The sequence below is a fragment of the Equus asinus genome, chromosome 13 (genome assembly GCF_041296235.1).
Source record: "Equus asinus isolate D_3611 breed Donkey chromosome 13, EquAss-T2T_v2, whole genome shotgun sequence".
Lineage (NCBI taxonomy): Eukaryota > Metazoa > Chordata > Mammalia > Perissodactyla > Equidae > Equus > Equus asinus.
Window position 1 is genome coordinate 40,773,734 of NC_091802.1, and position 12,698 is coordinate 40,786,431.

The 12,698-nt window shown below is 42.9% G+C and overlaps 1 protein-coding gene across 3 annotated transcripts; it reads right to left on the reverse strand.

Annotated features, from left to right (window-relative positions):
- Positions 1-460: 460 nt before the first annotated feature.
- Positions 461-12,279, reverse strand: LOC123276038 (keratin-associated protein 4-12-like). Of its 3 annotated transcripts, none has more exons than XM_070483239.1 (2): positions 12,099-12,279; positions 461-1,205 (listed from the first exon to the last, which is right to left on the reverse strand). In XM_070483239.1, the coding sequence occupies exons 1-2, from the start codon at positions 12,277-12,279 to the stop codon at positions 829-831; spliced, it is 558 nt and encodes a 185-aa protein (XP_070339340.1). In that variant the 3' UTR covers positions 461-828. The 3 variants fall into 3 exon arrangements, with proteins under 3 accessions (XP_070339340.1, XP_070339339.1, XP_044600770.2); XM_070483238.1 differs by having other exon boundaries at positions 461-1,217; positions 12,069-12,279; XM_044744835.2 differs by having other exon boundaries at positions 461-1,230; positions 12,031-12,279.
- Between the last annotated feature and the right edge of the window lie 419 nt (positions 12,280-12,698).

A 12,698-nucleotide genomic window follows, 5' to 3' on the forward strand; every position in this document is an offset into this window, starting at 1 on the left:
GTGATCCTTCCTTTAGAGAAAAGCAATCCTAGGTTGAGAGAGCTTACGTAACATGTCCAAGATCACAGCTGGTATGCAGTACCATCAAAATTCAGACCTAATTCTCAGTCCCAAATCCACGGGCTATCCTCTGTACTGAGCTTCTCTATTTAATTGGTTTAAATCAATTCATGGATTACAGTTTACTGAGGACCCTTTTTTTTGGTAGCAGTTATAATCCATAGCTCTCATATTATATGCATTAGGTTCAAAGATGCCTTCCTTTGAACCTTTTTTAATTTCTGCTGTGAGACTGATTCTGGTCTAGATAAAAATCTCATTGGCAAGTGCCAACCTAATTTTTCTATTGTAGGGTCCCCTGAGAACATGCACTCCCGTGTTGTGCAGAAAAAGAGACAGCACTATGCAGTGAACATTTCATTAATAAGAAATAAAGAGAGATGAGCAATTTTAGTGCCTTTGAATGCCAAAAAGTTTTATTGGGGAACATGAAGCAATTCCACATGAAAATGGATTCCATAGAAAAACATTAGAAAGAAAAGATCTAGAAGGGGAACATTTGAAGACTCCTACATTTTAAATCAGAATTAGAAATTCTAAAACAATTCGATGCAAAATCTGGCTGTAAATTCTGATTCACTGGTAATAAGATGTTTCTACAAAAGAGAATAAATAGTAATATAGACACCAAAAGTTTCCAAATCAGTCCATGGGTGTGTTTGTAAATTCATGATATTAAGGAAGTGCCACATGTTTTATTGAATTAGACACTCTCTGCCTGGACTGAAGGATGGGGACAAGGAGGTTCATGAATCTAGAGCAGGACACTCAGCAGTAAGAACGGCCGAAGCAGCTGGGACGACAGCAGGTTGTTCTATAGCAGGTGGTCTGGCAGCAGGAGGGACGGCAACAGCTCGACACATAGCAGCTTGGGTGGCAACAGGTGGTCCTGCAGCAAGGGGGCTGGCAGCAGGTGGGCTGGCAGCACACAGATTGGCAGCACTGGGGCCTGCAGCAGCTGGACACACAGCACCTGGGGGGGCGACAACAGGTGGTCCTGCAGCAGGTGGTCTGGCAGCAGCTGGGGTGGCAGCAGGTGGTCTGGCAGCAGCTGGGGCGGCAGCAGCTGGATGCACAGCAGCTGGGGCGGCAGCAGGTGGTCCTACAACAGGTGGTCTGGCAGCAACTGGGTTGGCAACAGGTCTCTTGGCAGATGCCTTGGCCACAGCTCTGATCAGAGCAAACAGAGCCACAACAAGAGTTGGCCATGGTGTCAGAGGATGGAGTCTCTGGGTGGGTTTCCAGGAGAGTGTATTTCTTGAATCTGGAAGTCTTCTTGCTCCAGGTCCCCTTTTATACCCTGCTGAGGAAAGTCTTCGCTTGTTATTGTTTACCCACAAAAGTAAGCAATTGTTAAACTAGGCAATTACATTTTCCAAGTTGGGTGGAAAACATCACTTCTTTTTCCTGGTGGATTAGGATTTATCCCATTGACTCTTCCTGCATCACACCTTAGCTGTCTTCCTTTGTGTGCATCACCTTCATTCGGATCCTGGTCAAATATTCTAAGCTGAATGTGTTGACTACTGCTCCATCTACTCTTTCCTCCTGAATCACCTCCTGTCATTCCTTCCTTGAAGGCATCATCTATGTTTCTAGATCCTGCAGCTCCTTCCGCAGAGCACTTATTGTGTGGATTTTGACATGGGCGAGTCGAGGTGTCAGTTTACCCCACGTGTCAGTCTTACCAGGCCCTCAATTTGTTTAGCATTCCTTATGGAAAAGAGATTTAGTTACAGGTCCAATCCAGATATAAGGAAATCTCGGAAGGATAGAATCTTAACATGGAAAAACACGGGAAAATCCATCAGTGTGGTCAGTTGTAAAGAAAAATAGTCAGGCAGGAGGTCAGGAGAATCCCCAGGACACCCTGACTGTGTTCTCATCCCATTTCCTGGACTTGAAAATATTGGCAGATTTCCTCTTTTTATTTTTTATTTTATTTTTTAAGGTTGGTCCTGAGCTAACATGTGTTGCCAATCTCTTTTTTCCTTCTTCTTCTTCTTCTTCCCCCCAAATCCCCCCAGTACATAGCTGTATATTTTAGTTGTGAGTCCTTCTAGTTGTGGCATGTGGGATGCCGTCTCAGCGTGGCCTGATGAGCGGTGCCATGTCTGCACCCAGGATCCGAACCAGCGAAACCCTGGGCCGCCAAAGTGGAATGTGTGAACTTAATCACTCGGCCATGGGGCTGGCCCCAGATTCCCTCTTTTTAAAGAACAAATTTATTTGAAATGGACATAGCCCTTCAGAAATCACCACTATTAATAACAGTGCTTATGTTACTGAAAATATTTATATTTATATTGAAAATAGAATATTCAGTGTAACCTCAATTATGTAAAAAAGTATGTAGGAAAACATTGACATAATTACCAGAAATATTAATAGTAATTATCTCTGACTGATAGACTTACGGAAAACTTTTTCTTCTGAACACTTTTACCTTCCATTTTTTCTTTGATGACTTGTTTTTCTTTTGTAAACAGAAAAAAAATTAAAGAAAACTTTGTCGTGCTGCTATACTATTTAGAGATCTCTACCATGACCCTCCGGGGCTGGGGAGTAGGGGGGTTCCAGGCCAGCATGATGCTCGGCCTGTAGCAACAGTTCAATTGTACTGGTTGTTAAGATACTGAAGTTCCATTTACAACTGCCCTGAGCTCCTTGAAAGATTGAAAAGGAGATTGAAAGGAGAAAAACAAATGTGAGTTTAAGAACATCTATATCTCCTGTATACATGGCAGATACCCAGAAAGCTGAGTGTCCCCATCAGTGCCACATCCCTGTGACCCAGCAAGGAAAGGTTAAAGCCAAGAATATGAGGGAGGGCTTTAGGCTCCTCCTCCAGGGCTAAGCCTGACGTCCATTCTGATTAGTTGGTGACTTTAAACTACTGGTTTTCAAATATTTTGAGTCTCACTCCTGCCCTGGAATGCCGACTCACAAACCTGAGGCTGCCCAGAGCTACATTTCACGAGAGAACGTTCAACAAAGAAATGTGCGTTTAAACTGCTTAGGAAGCAGGAGAGCAGTGCCTCACCAGAGGGAAGGGGCTTGCTGTGAACTAGAAGAGAAGCCACAGAGTCCTAGCCAGGAGACAAGTTACTAGACTTTGTTCTCAGTTCCCCTCTAGATGGTCTGACTCGGAAGGTCTGGGGAGGAGACTGGACTTCCCCTCTCTATTCTCTACAGTCTCTGAGGTAATTCTAATTCAGAGCCAGAGTTTCAAATTCCCAGAATGAGATGCCAAAGTTTGAGGTGGAGCAGCAGCAACTGGACAACTTAGAGAATGAGGCAGAGGCACGTGTGGGACTGGCAGAAATGGAGTACATTGTGGGTGGGTGGTGGAGAGGAAAAATAGTTTTCCCTCTATCCTTCTAGGTTCTTGCCCGAACGCCCCCGGTAATAAAAGACAGATTGAAAGGAGAAGAACAAATAGAAGTTTAAGAACATCTATATCTCCTATATACATGGCAGATACCCAGAAAGCTGAGTAACTCCCCCAAATGGCCCAAGCCACCACCTTAAATATTATCTCCAGCTAAAGACAAAAGATGTTGGGGTTGGGGCTGAGGGCAGCTAGTTATAGAAGGTTACCATGATAAGAGTTTCTGGAGATTTAGAGTCATCCTTCTCTTCCTGGTACAGAGAGGGAGATACTCCCATGAATGGAGATTTCCCTTATAAATATAAATGTCTTTTACAAAGGGTACCTTCTACTCAGTTTTCAGAGCTTCTCCTGTGTCTGCTGTTCTTAAAAATAATCAGTGTAAAATAATCCTTATGCCTAAGAGACGTATCTTAGAGTGGCACACTCTGCTTCCCCTCAGGATCATAGACGAGAATAGCTAATAGCCATAGGAAAAGATGTTTAGATCAACTTGTGATTAAGAATATACAGCTTAAAATAACCAAATATTATTTTCTCTTTTCAGGGCTGGTGCTAATGTGGAGAAAGTGGAAGGTTTATAAATGAATGGTGAAGTGTATATTGATGCCTCTCTTTGGAGGATGTGTTGGCAATAGTTATTGTTAAAAAAATGAGACCACAGGCCCAATGCTCTAAAAGCCCGTGATACTGTGGGGGATCAGAATTGTTCACCACAAAATGTGTCTCTCTGGTTAAGGACAAAAGACTCTGAAAGAAACTTTGACATTCCTCCTAACTGCCTAGGAGAATTTAAGATAGAAGACCCGTCCCCAAGATAGGCCATCACCCTAGATAACTCTGGGTATCGTAGGCTGGCAGGGTCCTTGCCAAGCCCATTCTTATCAAAGTTCTGCCACCAAACATTTACTTTTCCATCTTCATGTGAATTGTCTTCCTCCCCTTTGAAGCCCCAAACCACTACCCTCAGCATCCTCTTTTGTCTTTGGCTGAAGATGATATTTAAGGAGGTGGATTTGGCCATTCTGGTGAGTTGCTCAGCTTTCCTGGGTTTCTCTTATGTACACATGTTATAAAGCTTTGCCTGATTTTCTCTTGTTATTCTATCTCACGTCAATTTACTTCTTACACAAGCCAGAAGGACATAGAGGGTAGAGGAATTATCTTCCTCCGCTACAATCCCAAACCTAGATTTAATACCTCGTCTAATTACAGTTTCATCTCTCTGAAATGTAATTTTTTTTTTTTGATGAGGAAGATTGGCCCTGAGTGAACATCTCTGCCAATCTTCCTCTATTTTGTATGTGAGGTGTCACCACAGCATGGCTTGATGAGTGGTGTGTAGGTGTGCACCCAGGATCTGACCCCACGAACCCTGGGCCGCCAAAGCGGAGCACATGAACTTAACCACTAGGCAACCAGGCCAGCCCCTGTGAAATGTAATTTTAATTGGCCAGTCTGAAACTTTCTGGTCAGCACCAATGAGGTCATCCACCATGTGGGCCCTCTCCATCCCCAGAGGAATAAGAGGCAATCTGTATGATAAAACCCTCACCATTCCCTTTCCAGTAAAAGAAGATATCCCGGCTTAAAAATAATCCCTTCTTTTCTTTTGCTAAGAGCTCCTTTGTCCCATACTTCTTCCTATAAAAACCTCCCCATTTTGTATAACCTCTCTGAGTGCCCAGCTAGTTGCTAGAGGAAATGCTGCCCGATTCGTGAATCATCTAATAAAGCCAATTAGATGTTCAAATATGCTCTGTTGGATTTTGTTTTTTAACATTCTTAAAACTATAAAGGCAAATTTGTGATCCAATAATCCCACTTTAAAGTTCTAAAGGCTGTCCTTCCTCATCTCCCTTTGCTGCAGCTTCTCCTCTCTTGACCTGTCAGTGTTGAGATGCTCCCATGGCTCCGACTTTACCCTCTTTCGTTTATCCTCAATTTACCTACACATTCTCCCTGTGTGATTTCACCCAACTCCATAATGACCAAGAATACCAGATTTTTATCTCGATCCCTGACTTTTCCACTGAGCTTCAAATTTCCTACCTCATATCTTCATTTGGGTGACTAATACCTATGTTCAAGTTCACATGGTCAAAACAGGACCTTTCATCTCCCTCGTCCCTGAGATTCATTCCTCCCTCAGTCTTCATGCAAGTAAATGGCACTGTCATAGGCTCAATTGCTAACTGAAAATTCTAGATGACCCGTGATTAATCCCTTCTCTTGCTCTGCATGTCCAGACCGTCAGTAAGTCTCTGCCAAGTCCCCAGAACATTTCCCTGTACCTTCTCTCCATCTCCATTGCCACTGTCTTTGTCCAAGCAACTATCTTCTCTCACTTGTACCAGTGTAATAATTTCTTAACTAGAGTAGGGGAGGAAGAAATTTTCCTCTACCCTCTAGGTTCTTCCGGCAGGTCTGAGAACTAAATTGACATGAGACAGATTAATAGGAAAAAAATCAGATTTCATTAATTTCATATGTACGGGAATCCCACATACAAGAGAGAATCAGAGACCCCACATACATGAGAAGGTCAGAGACAAAAAGATAAAATTAGGTATATGTGCCATCTTCAGCTAAGGAATGGGATAGGAGCCTGAGGCTTCAGAGGGGAGGAGGGTAATTCATGGGACGATAAGAAGAGCAGATGTTTAATCATTAGAGGTTTGCCCTGCCATACAGATAGGTCATAAAAATGCATTTCTGGTAGTAACTCTTATTATGGGCAAGGCCCTTAATTTAAATTCTTTAAAGGAGAAATAAAAGTCTGTTGAGCCCTCGGGTCTTAATTGCTTTTAGCTCAAAATATTCCTCACGCCAAAGTGGCACATCTTGTGGAGGCTTGTTCTGAACCCGTTCACTAATCTTTGATTTCTCCTTTGCTCATGAACAATCCATTCTTAGACAGAAGGCACAGTTATGTTTTTAACATACACATTTTAAAACCCATCAATGGCTTATCTTTGAACTTGGGAAGAACAATCTCAAGTTCTTGACGTACGATGTCCTTCCTAAGCTGGTCTCTACCCACTTCTCCAGGCTTCTACCTGCAGGACCAGAGACAGAATTTGCCACCCCAAAATATGCTTTTTTGGTATAAGAATTATTTTGGGCTGATTATTTTTAGGAAAGAGCAGACACAGGGTAAAGCTCTAAAAGCCTAGTAGAAGTTACCCATTTGTAGGGGAAATTTACATTTATAAGAGAAATTTCCATTTGTAAGGGTGCCTTTCTCTCTGAGCCAAGGAGAAGATGACTAAATCTCTAGAAACTCTTGTATTGGTAGAGAGGGAATGACTTAAATCTACAGAGCACGTTCAACCTTGTTTACTGTGCTGACCTCATCTTAACAACAGAATGTTAAGGCTATTTTGCAGGGCTGCAAGCCAGCCAGGAGTACGCACAGAAGAGAAAATTTTGATCTGCCAATTGAAACTCTTCCTGTCAGTGCTTCTGCCTACCAGCCTGCCCTCCCTGATCCCTTAAACCTTATCTCTATACCCTAGATTGGGGAGACAGATTTGAGAGCCCTTCTCCTATCTCCTTGCCAATGGATTGCATAATAAACTTTCTTCCCTCAAACTCTGGTGTACACGGTATCAGCTTCTGTGCACACAAGTAGAGAGAGAGCCCCTGCTGGGTAACAGGCTCATCCTTCAGAAGCCTCCCCACCCTCCACCCACTCACCGAGCTCCAGCCACACTGATGGCTTTTCTGTTTCTGTTCACACAATAGGGTCTTATCATTTACTGTTTCCTTTTCCTGAAAGACTTGACCTCCAGATCATGACCTCTGGCTTCTCAGCATCACTCAAGTCTCACTTAAATCATCCCCTCCCCAAGAGAAGCCACTCCTGTCTCCCAGTCTCAAGAATCTCCCCAGTCCCTCCCATCACAACTGTACTCTTTGTTTTCTAATTGTCTTCCTAGCACTTATCTCTACTTGAAATTACCTTGTTTATATTTGTGCTTATTGTCTTTGTCCTAGAATGTAAGCGCTGGGTGCTGTAGCTCAGTAGCTTGAACAGTGCATAGTATATAGCAAGCATTCAATAAATATTTGTTGCATAAATGGATAAATGTGCCACATGATTCCGCAGGGGGGAATATGACATGTGTGTACTACACATTTACACACAGAAATATTTGTGTAAACATGGGAAAAAGTCGGGAATGATATCCATTAATCTAATCTAGGAATGGGAGAAAGTTATTAGGGAAACTTTTACTTCTTACTTTGTGATTTTTTTTTAAATGTTGGGATTATTGGAGACATTTTTGTCTTCTTTTCAGTATTTTTCAAATAAAATCAAGTTTTAAGACAAACAGGAGAGTTGGCTTAGCCAAGAAACACATCTTATGAACTATGGTTTCTTGTTATGACCCCTTTGCCAGATTTGGTGTGACGTTGCCACACTTGGCACAGGACTTTAAGATGAAAGGCTGTTGACTCCCTGGTGCCCTTAAGATGTGTCCCAAATGCCTCAGCATGGCATCAGCACCCTTCACACACCTACCTTCCCAACGCCATCTCCACTCACTCTCCCGGCTTCCTCATAGGCCACAGTTTCCAGATTCTGCCCTTTGCAATGTTGTCCAACTCCCTAGCGAATCTACTCCTTTTCTACCTGGAAAAACCTAGTTTAACGCCACTCTATGACACCTTCTCTTACTCCTTCAAGCAGGCCATTCCGTTGATATTCCCACAGAGCTCAGTCTGTCTTGGGTATGGAGCTTCAATCCTATTCTTCTTCTTTGAATCCCCAGCATCTAGTGAAGTCCTTGGCACACAATAGTTTTCTCAATACAAATTTTTAGAGCTTGAGAAAGCATTTAAATAATGTTAAAGATCTTTTAAATTATAGTAAAATACTAAGTTATAAAATGCCTCCATAGAAACAGTATAATGAAATGTCACTAATTAAAAAATCAAGAAGGCAGACTGGTCTAATTTGGTTGGCTAGAACTTTTAAAAATAATGCTTTTTTAGCTTATTTCAATACATTTAAAGCATGATTAAGAATCATAGGTAACAAATGCTTCTAAATGCTACTTTCAAGGCTTAGATATAGAGCGATATGATTCACTTATAATTAGCGCTAAGTAGATCCACGGTGAGATAAATATAGCTTCTGTAATTATATTTACCTTCTCCATTTGCCTTACAAACAATCATTTTATGGAAGACACCAAATTTCATATGGGTGCAGACCAGGGAAAATTAGTCTGCACATGTCCCAAATGGAATGTGTCCAAATGAATGAGATTTTTATTGTGTGAATGTCATAGCAAGAGATTTAAAGGGTGTAGGAGGCTTTCCAGACATTGTCCAAATCCTTTTCTGGTGGTTTAAGTAATATGTCAACCAAGTGATGGATTAGTGCCCTAATACATAACACTCCCAGGAACGTATAATGCCTTAGAATAGAATCACTTTCCTGAGAGCGAAACTGAGTCACTGATCCCACAGTCTTCAATGTTCAGAACATGCACAGAGTCATGTAGGGATTGGGCTGGGTCCTAAAAGAGCCCCAGGTGACTCACAATTGAGATTACAATAGCAAGCCCATGTTTGCAGACAAGCTTTACACCGGTCAGAAATGTTCTTCTTGGAAGATCTCCGTTGGGGTTGATCGAATTATAAAGCTGGAGTCCTGTAGAACTATAGCTTGTCACTCACTCATCTGTTCAGCAAACTGGTTGAGAGCTCCCACATTCTGTTCCAGGCACTCTGCGTGGAACTCCATACTACTTGTCCTCGAAGATTTAGAGGTCGTTACCTCGTCTGGCAAGCATGGTGCTCTCCACCCAAACCATTCCTACCTTAGAGCCCTCTTTTGCTATCCTGAGAACAAGCGTGTTTCACATTGTTTTATCTTTACTTTCCTGAGCTCGAGACAGTAGCTTTCCAACTGAACTGCTCTCATTTGATTCTTCTTTATAACCCTTGTGAGCCCGAAAATAAAGAGCCAAAATGAGAGGCAGAGAGGTGTTTATTTTGGGATCAAGGAATTACAATTCAAGGTATACAGATTTGGGTAGCAACCCTAACAGCGTCCCACTAGGGAATAAAAGGCAGGGCCTTTTAAAGGCAGAAAAGGGAGGTTCTCATTACAAAGAATGTTAATTGGGGTTGGCGCAGAAAGCTAATCTTGGTTAAACATAGTTGATTGCTAGAGCTATAGCTAAAGGGAGGTAAAAGTCTGTCACAGTGAGGAGTTGCAGGACAAAATGTTTGTCTTTTCACTCAGTTCAAAAGTTCATGATGAGCCCGATGAGGACGTGCAGAAGACCCATCTCCTTAATGGCTTCCTGGCTCCATTTTAAAGGCCTTAGACACAAGTGATTCTGTTTTGTTTCACGTTTCGCACCCCATGCCTAGCTCACAGCATGGACAAGAACTGGCTTTATAGAAATGTTTGTTGAATAAATCATATAGTCCCATATATTCCCTATCTTTGATAAACTCAGCGTGGATAGGGAGAGAGGTGAATAAACATTTACAGTACAAAGAATAATTCTGTATAGAGAACTGAGTGCAATGGACGCCATCATGGCAGGAGGAGTAACTAATTGTCTAAAAGTGATGCAGAGAAGACACATTAGACATGGATTCAAAGAACAAGAAGGGGACAGGTGGAGCGTGAACTTGAGCCAGAGATGCCAACACATACAAGGGCACAGAGCGTGGGAGAGCATGGCGCATTCATGGAGTGGTAAGTGATTTTGGAGTGCTAGAGTTGCAGCGGTTCTCGAGCATTAGTGTACTTAAAAATTACCTCAGGAGCTTGAGAATAATGTGAGATTCCTAGCCTGTCCCCCAAAGATTCTGATATAGAAAATCTTAGGCCACAGGAATTTGCACTTTAAGTAAGCACCCCATATAATTCAGATATAGGTGGTCCCTGGACATCATTCGGGATTTGGGTAGAGAAGTGGTATCAGAAGGATAAGATTGTAATGAATTTTAAAGTTCACTTCAGTAGAATTAAGTGAAAACCTGTAGACCAGGGAAGAATTGGAGCACCTTGCCAGTTCAACGTTCTTTTTGTACTAGAACTTTAAATAGAACGTTTCTGTTGTTATTTTTTCCACTTATACCGCCTTCTTAGTATTTTATTCACACTCTTCATATTGGTGTGAATTTCTTGTTTTAACTGAATGACTTTCAAACCTTTTAAAGTTTTTAAAAAATGTTTCCTCTCTTGAAAGCTCGATATATACAAATCAGATAAAATGCAACCACTACAGCCGGAGGGAGACAGCCCAGCCCGCAGCCTGAAGTCCAGCAGCATATCGCACGCTTCTGCAAAAGTCCAAGGAGCTCACTTGGGAAAGTACTTTTCTAGCCGACAGAGCCAGGCAAGGTGGGTACGATCATTTATTTGAGTCCTGATTCCACATTCCTTTGAAAAAGAAGTGCCCACAAGCTAGGCTGATGCATATAATGGATCCCCCAAGTATACTGCTTGTGGGGAAGGATGCCTTCGTGAAGTGTTATATCCTTGTCTCTTCATGAGACAAAATACCTAGGATGGGAGTGAGCCCAACAGAAATGTCATGACGAAGAGCAATGGAAGGTAATGAGTTTTCTTTTTGCCCCAAGGGCTGCATACTCTGGGGCGTGTTGGAATGTCACAGAGCGACACTGATGGGGCAGGAGACATGGATTTTCCTCTGTAGCTTGAATCACCTGAGTATAGAAAAACTAAAATGTGATTGAAATCTGCATTGGGTACATGAATGGAGAAGAACTCCTCCCAAAAGTTTTCTGCAGCCCCTGACTGCCCGGTAGGGCCAGTGGACAACAAGGGAGCAGCGCTGGTTCATTACAGAATCAAAGCGATGAGTTTGGTTTGTGTTACCTGATGCCTTTTGTTTTCAAAATAAGTTTGGAATTTCTGTTATGTAGTGACCCAGATCTAAACTCTTGTCTGTATCTGTATATAAAATCAATTATTCACAATCTAGTTATGAACACAACAGAAGAATGAATAATAAGTCCATTTTATTTTCATGGTCAGAAAAGTAAAGGTTGAGCCAAAAGGTAGATGGGATAATCAATAGAAGAGAAAAATATGAGAAAATGTCATCAATAAAAACTGAGGATTCAGATAAATGACCCCTGCTTGTATAAGCCTGGACAACACTTTCTCTCTTCCTGAGTAGTGGGAGGTGATGTCTGGATGCCTGGGAGGAGGACAATAATCTGGGACTCTTATTAGACACTTACAGATAGACTCAGAGTGAGGGACTTAGGGCCAATGTGGGAAAGAAGCCAGAGACTGGACACACAGCCGTTGGGACTGACTTAGTAATATCACCCAGGACTCTGTATCCTGAAGAGAGGAAGCTCCTGATTCCGTGAGGGGAATGTTAATGGAGAATGTGTAGGTGTAGGGCGGGGAGCTCAGCAACAGGAGGATTCATAGCAGCCGGGGTGGCAGCAGTGGTCCTGCAGCAGATGATCTGGCAGCAGCCGGGGTGGCAGCAGTGGTCCTGCAGCAGATGATCTGGCAGCAGCCGGGGTGGCAGCAGTGGTCCTGCAGCAGATGATCTGGCAGCAGCCGGGGTGGCAGCAGTGGTCCTGCAGCAGATGATCTGGCAGCAGCTGGGGCAGCAACAGTTGGGCACACGGCAGTTAGGATGGCAGCAACTGGACATACCAGAGCTGGGGCGGCAGCAGCTGGACATGCAGCAGCTGGGGTGGCAGCAGGTGGTCCTGCAGCAGGAGGTGTGGCAGCAGCTGGGGAGGCAGCAGGTCTCCTGGCCACAGCCCTGGTCAGAGCAGACGGAGCCACAACAGGAGCTGACCATGGTGTTAGAGGGTGGAGGCTCTGGGTGGGTTTACAGATGAGTGAGTTCCCAAGTTATCTTTTTATTCCTTGTCCCTTCTGTTCCCGACTGAGAAGCTGCTCCTCAAAAATAGAACTCAACCAGCTGCTCCAACTTAACATTCATTACTTTCCTTCCCATAAGAAACACGTTTCACTCATTGTACTAAATGACTTCCCACTACATCTGTGGCTTCAACTTGAAATCCCTGGCTCTTGTCTTCTCGTAGTCCTACTCCATGAATTAATCTTGATATACGTCTCCTCCTTAAATGGCTATAACGTGTTCTTGGTTCTTTTTAAGTAAAGATTCATAAGAACATAAACACTCTGCTTTCATCCGATCCTCTCTTTCACTGTGTCTTATGTGTCTGTGAGCTGTAAACCTTCCCCTGAATTTTC

Coding starts and splice junctions, on each gene's coding strand:
- LOC123276038 (XM_044744835.2), bottom strand. CDS start 12,279: ATGGTCAGCTCCTGTTGTGGCTCCGTCTGCTCTGACCAGGGCTGTGGC. Junction 1,231..12,030: donor GGACCACTGCTGCCACCCCG/GCTGCTGCCAGA, acceptor TGCTCTGATCAG/AGCTGTGGCCAAGGCATCTG.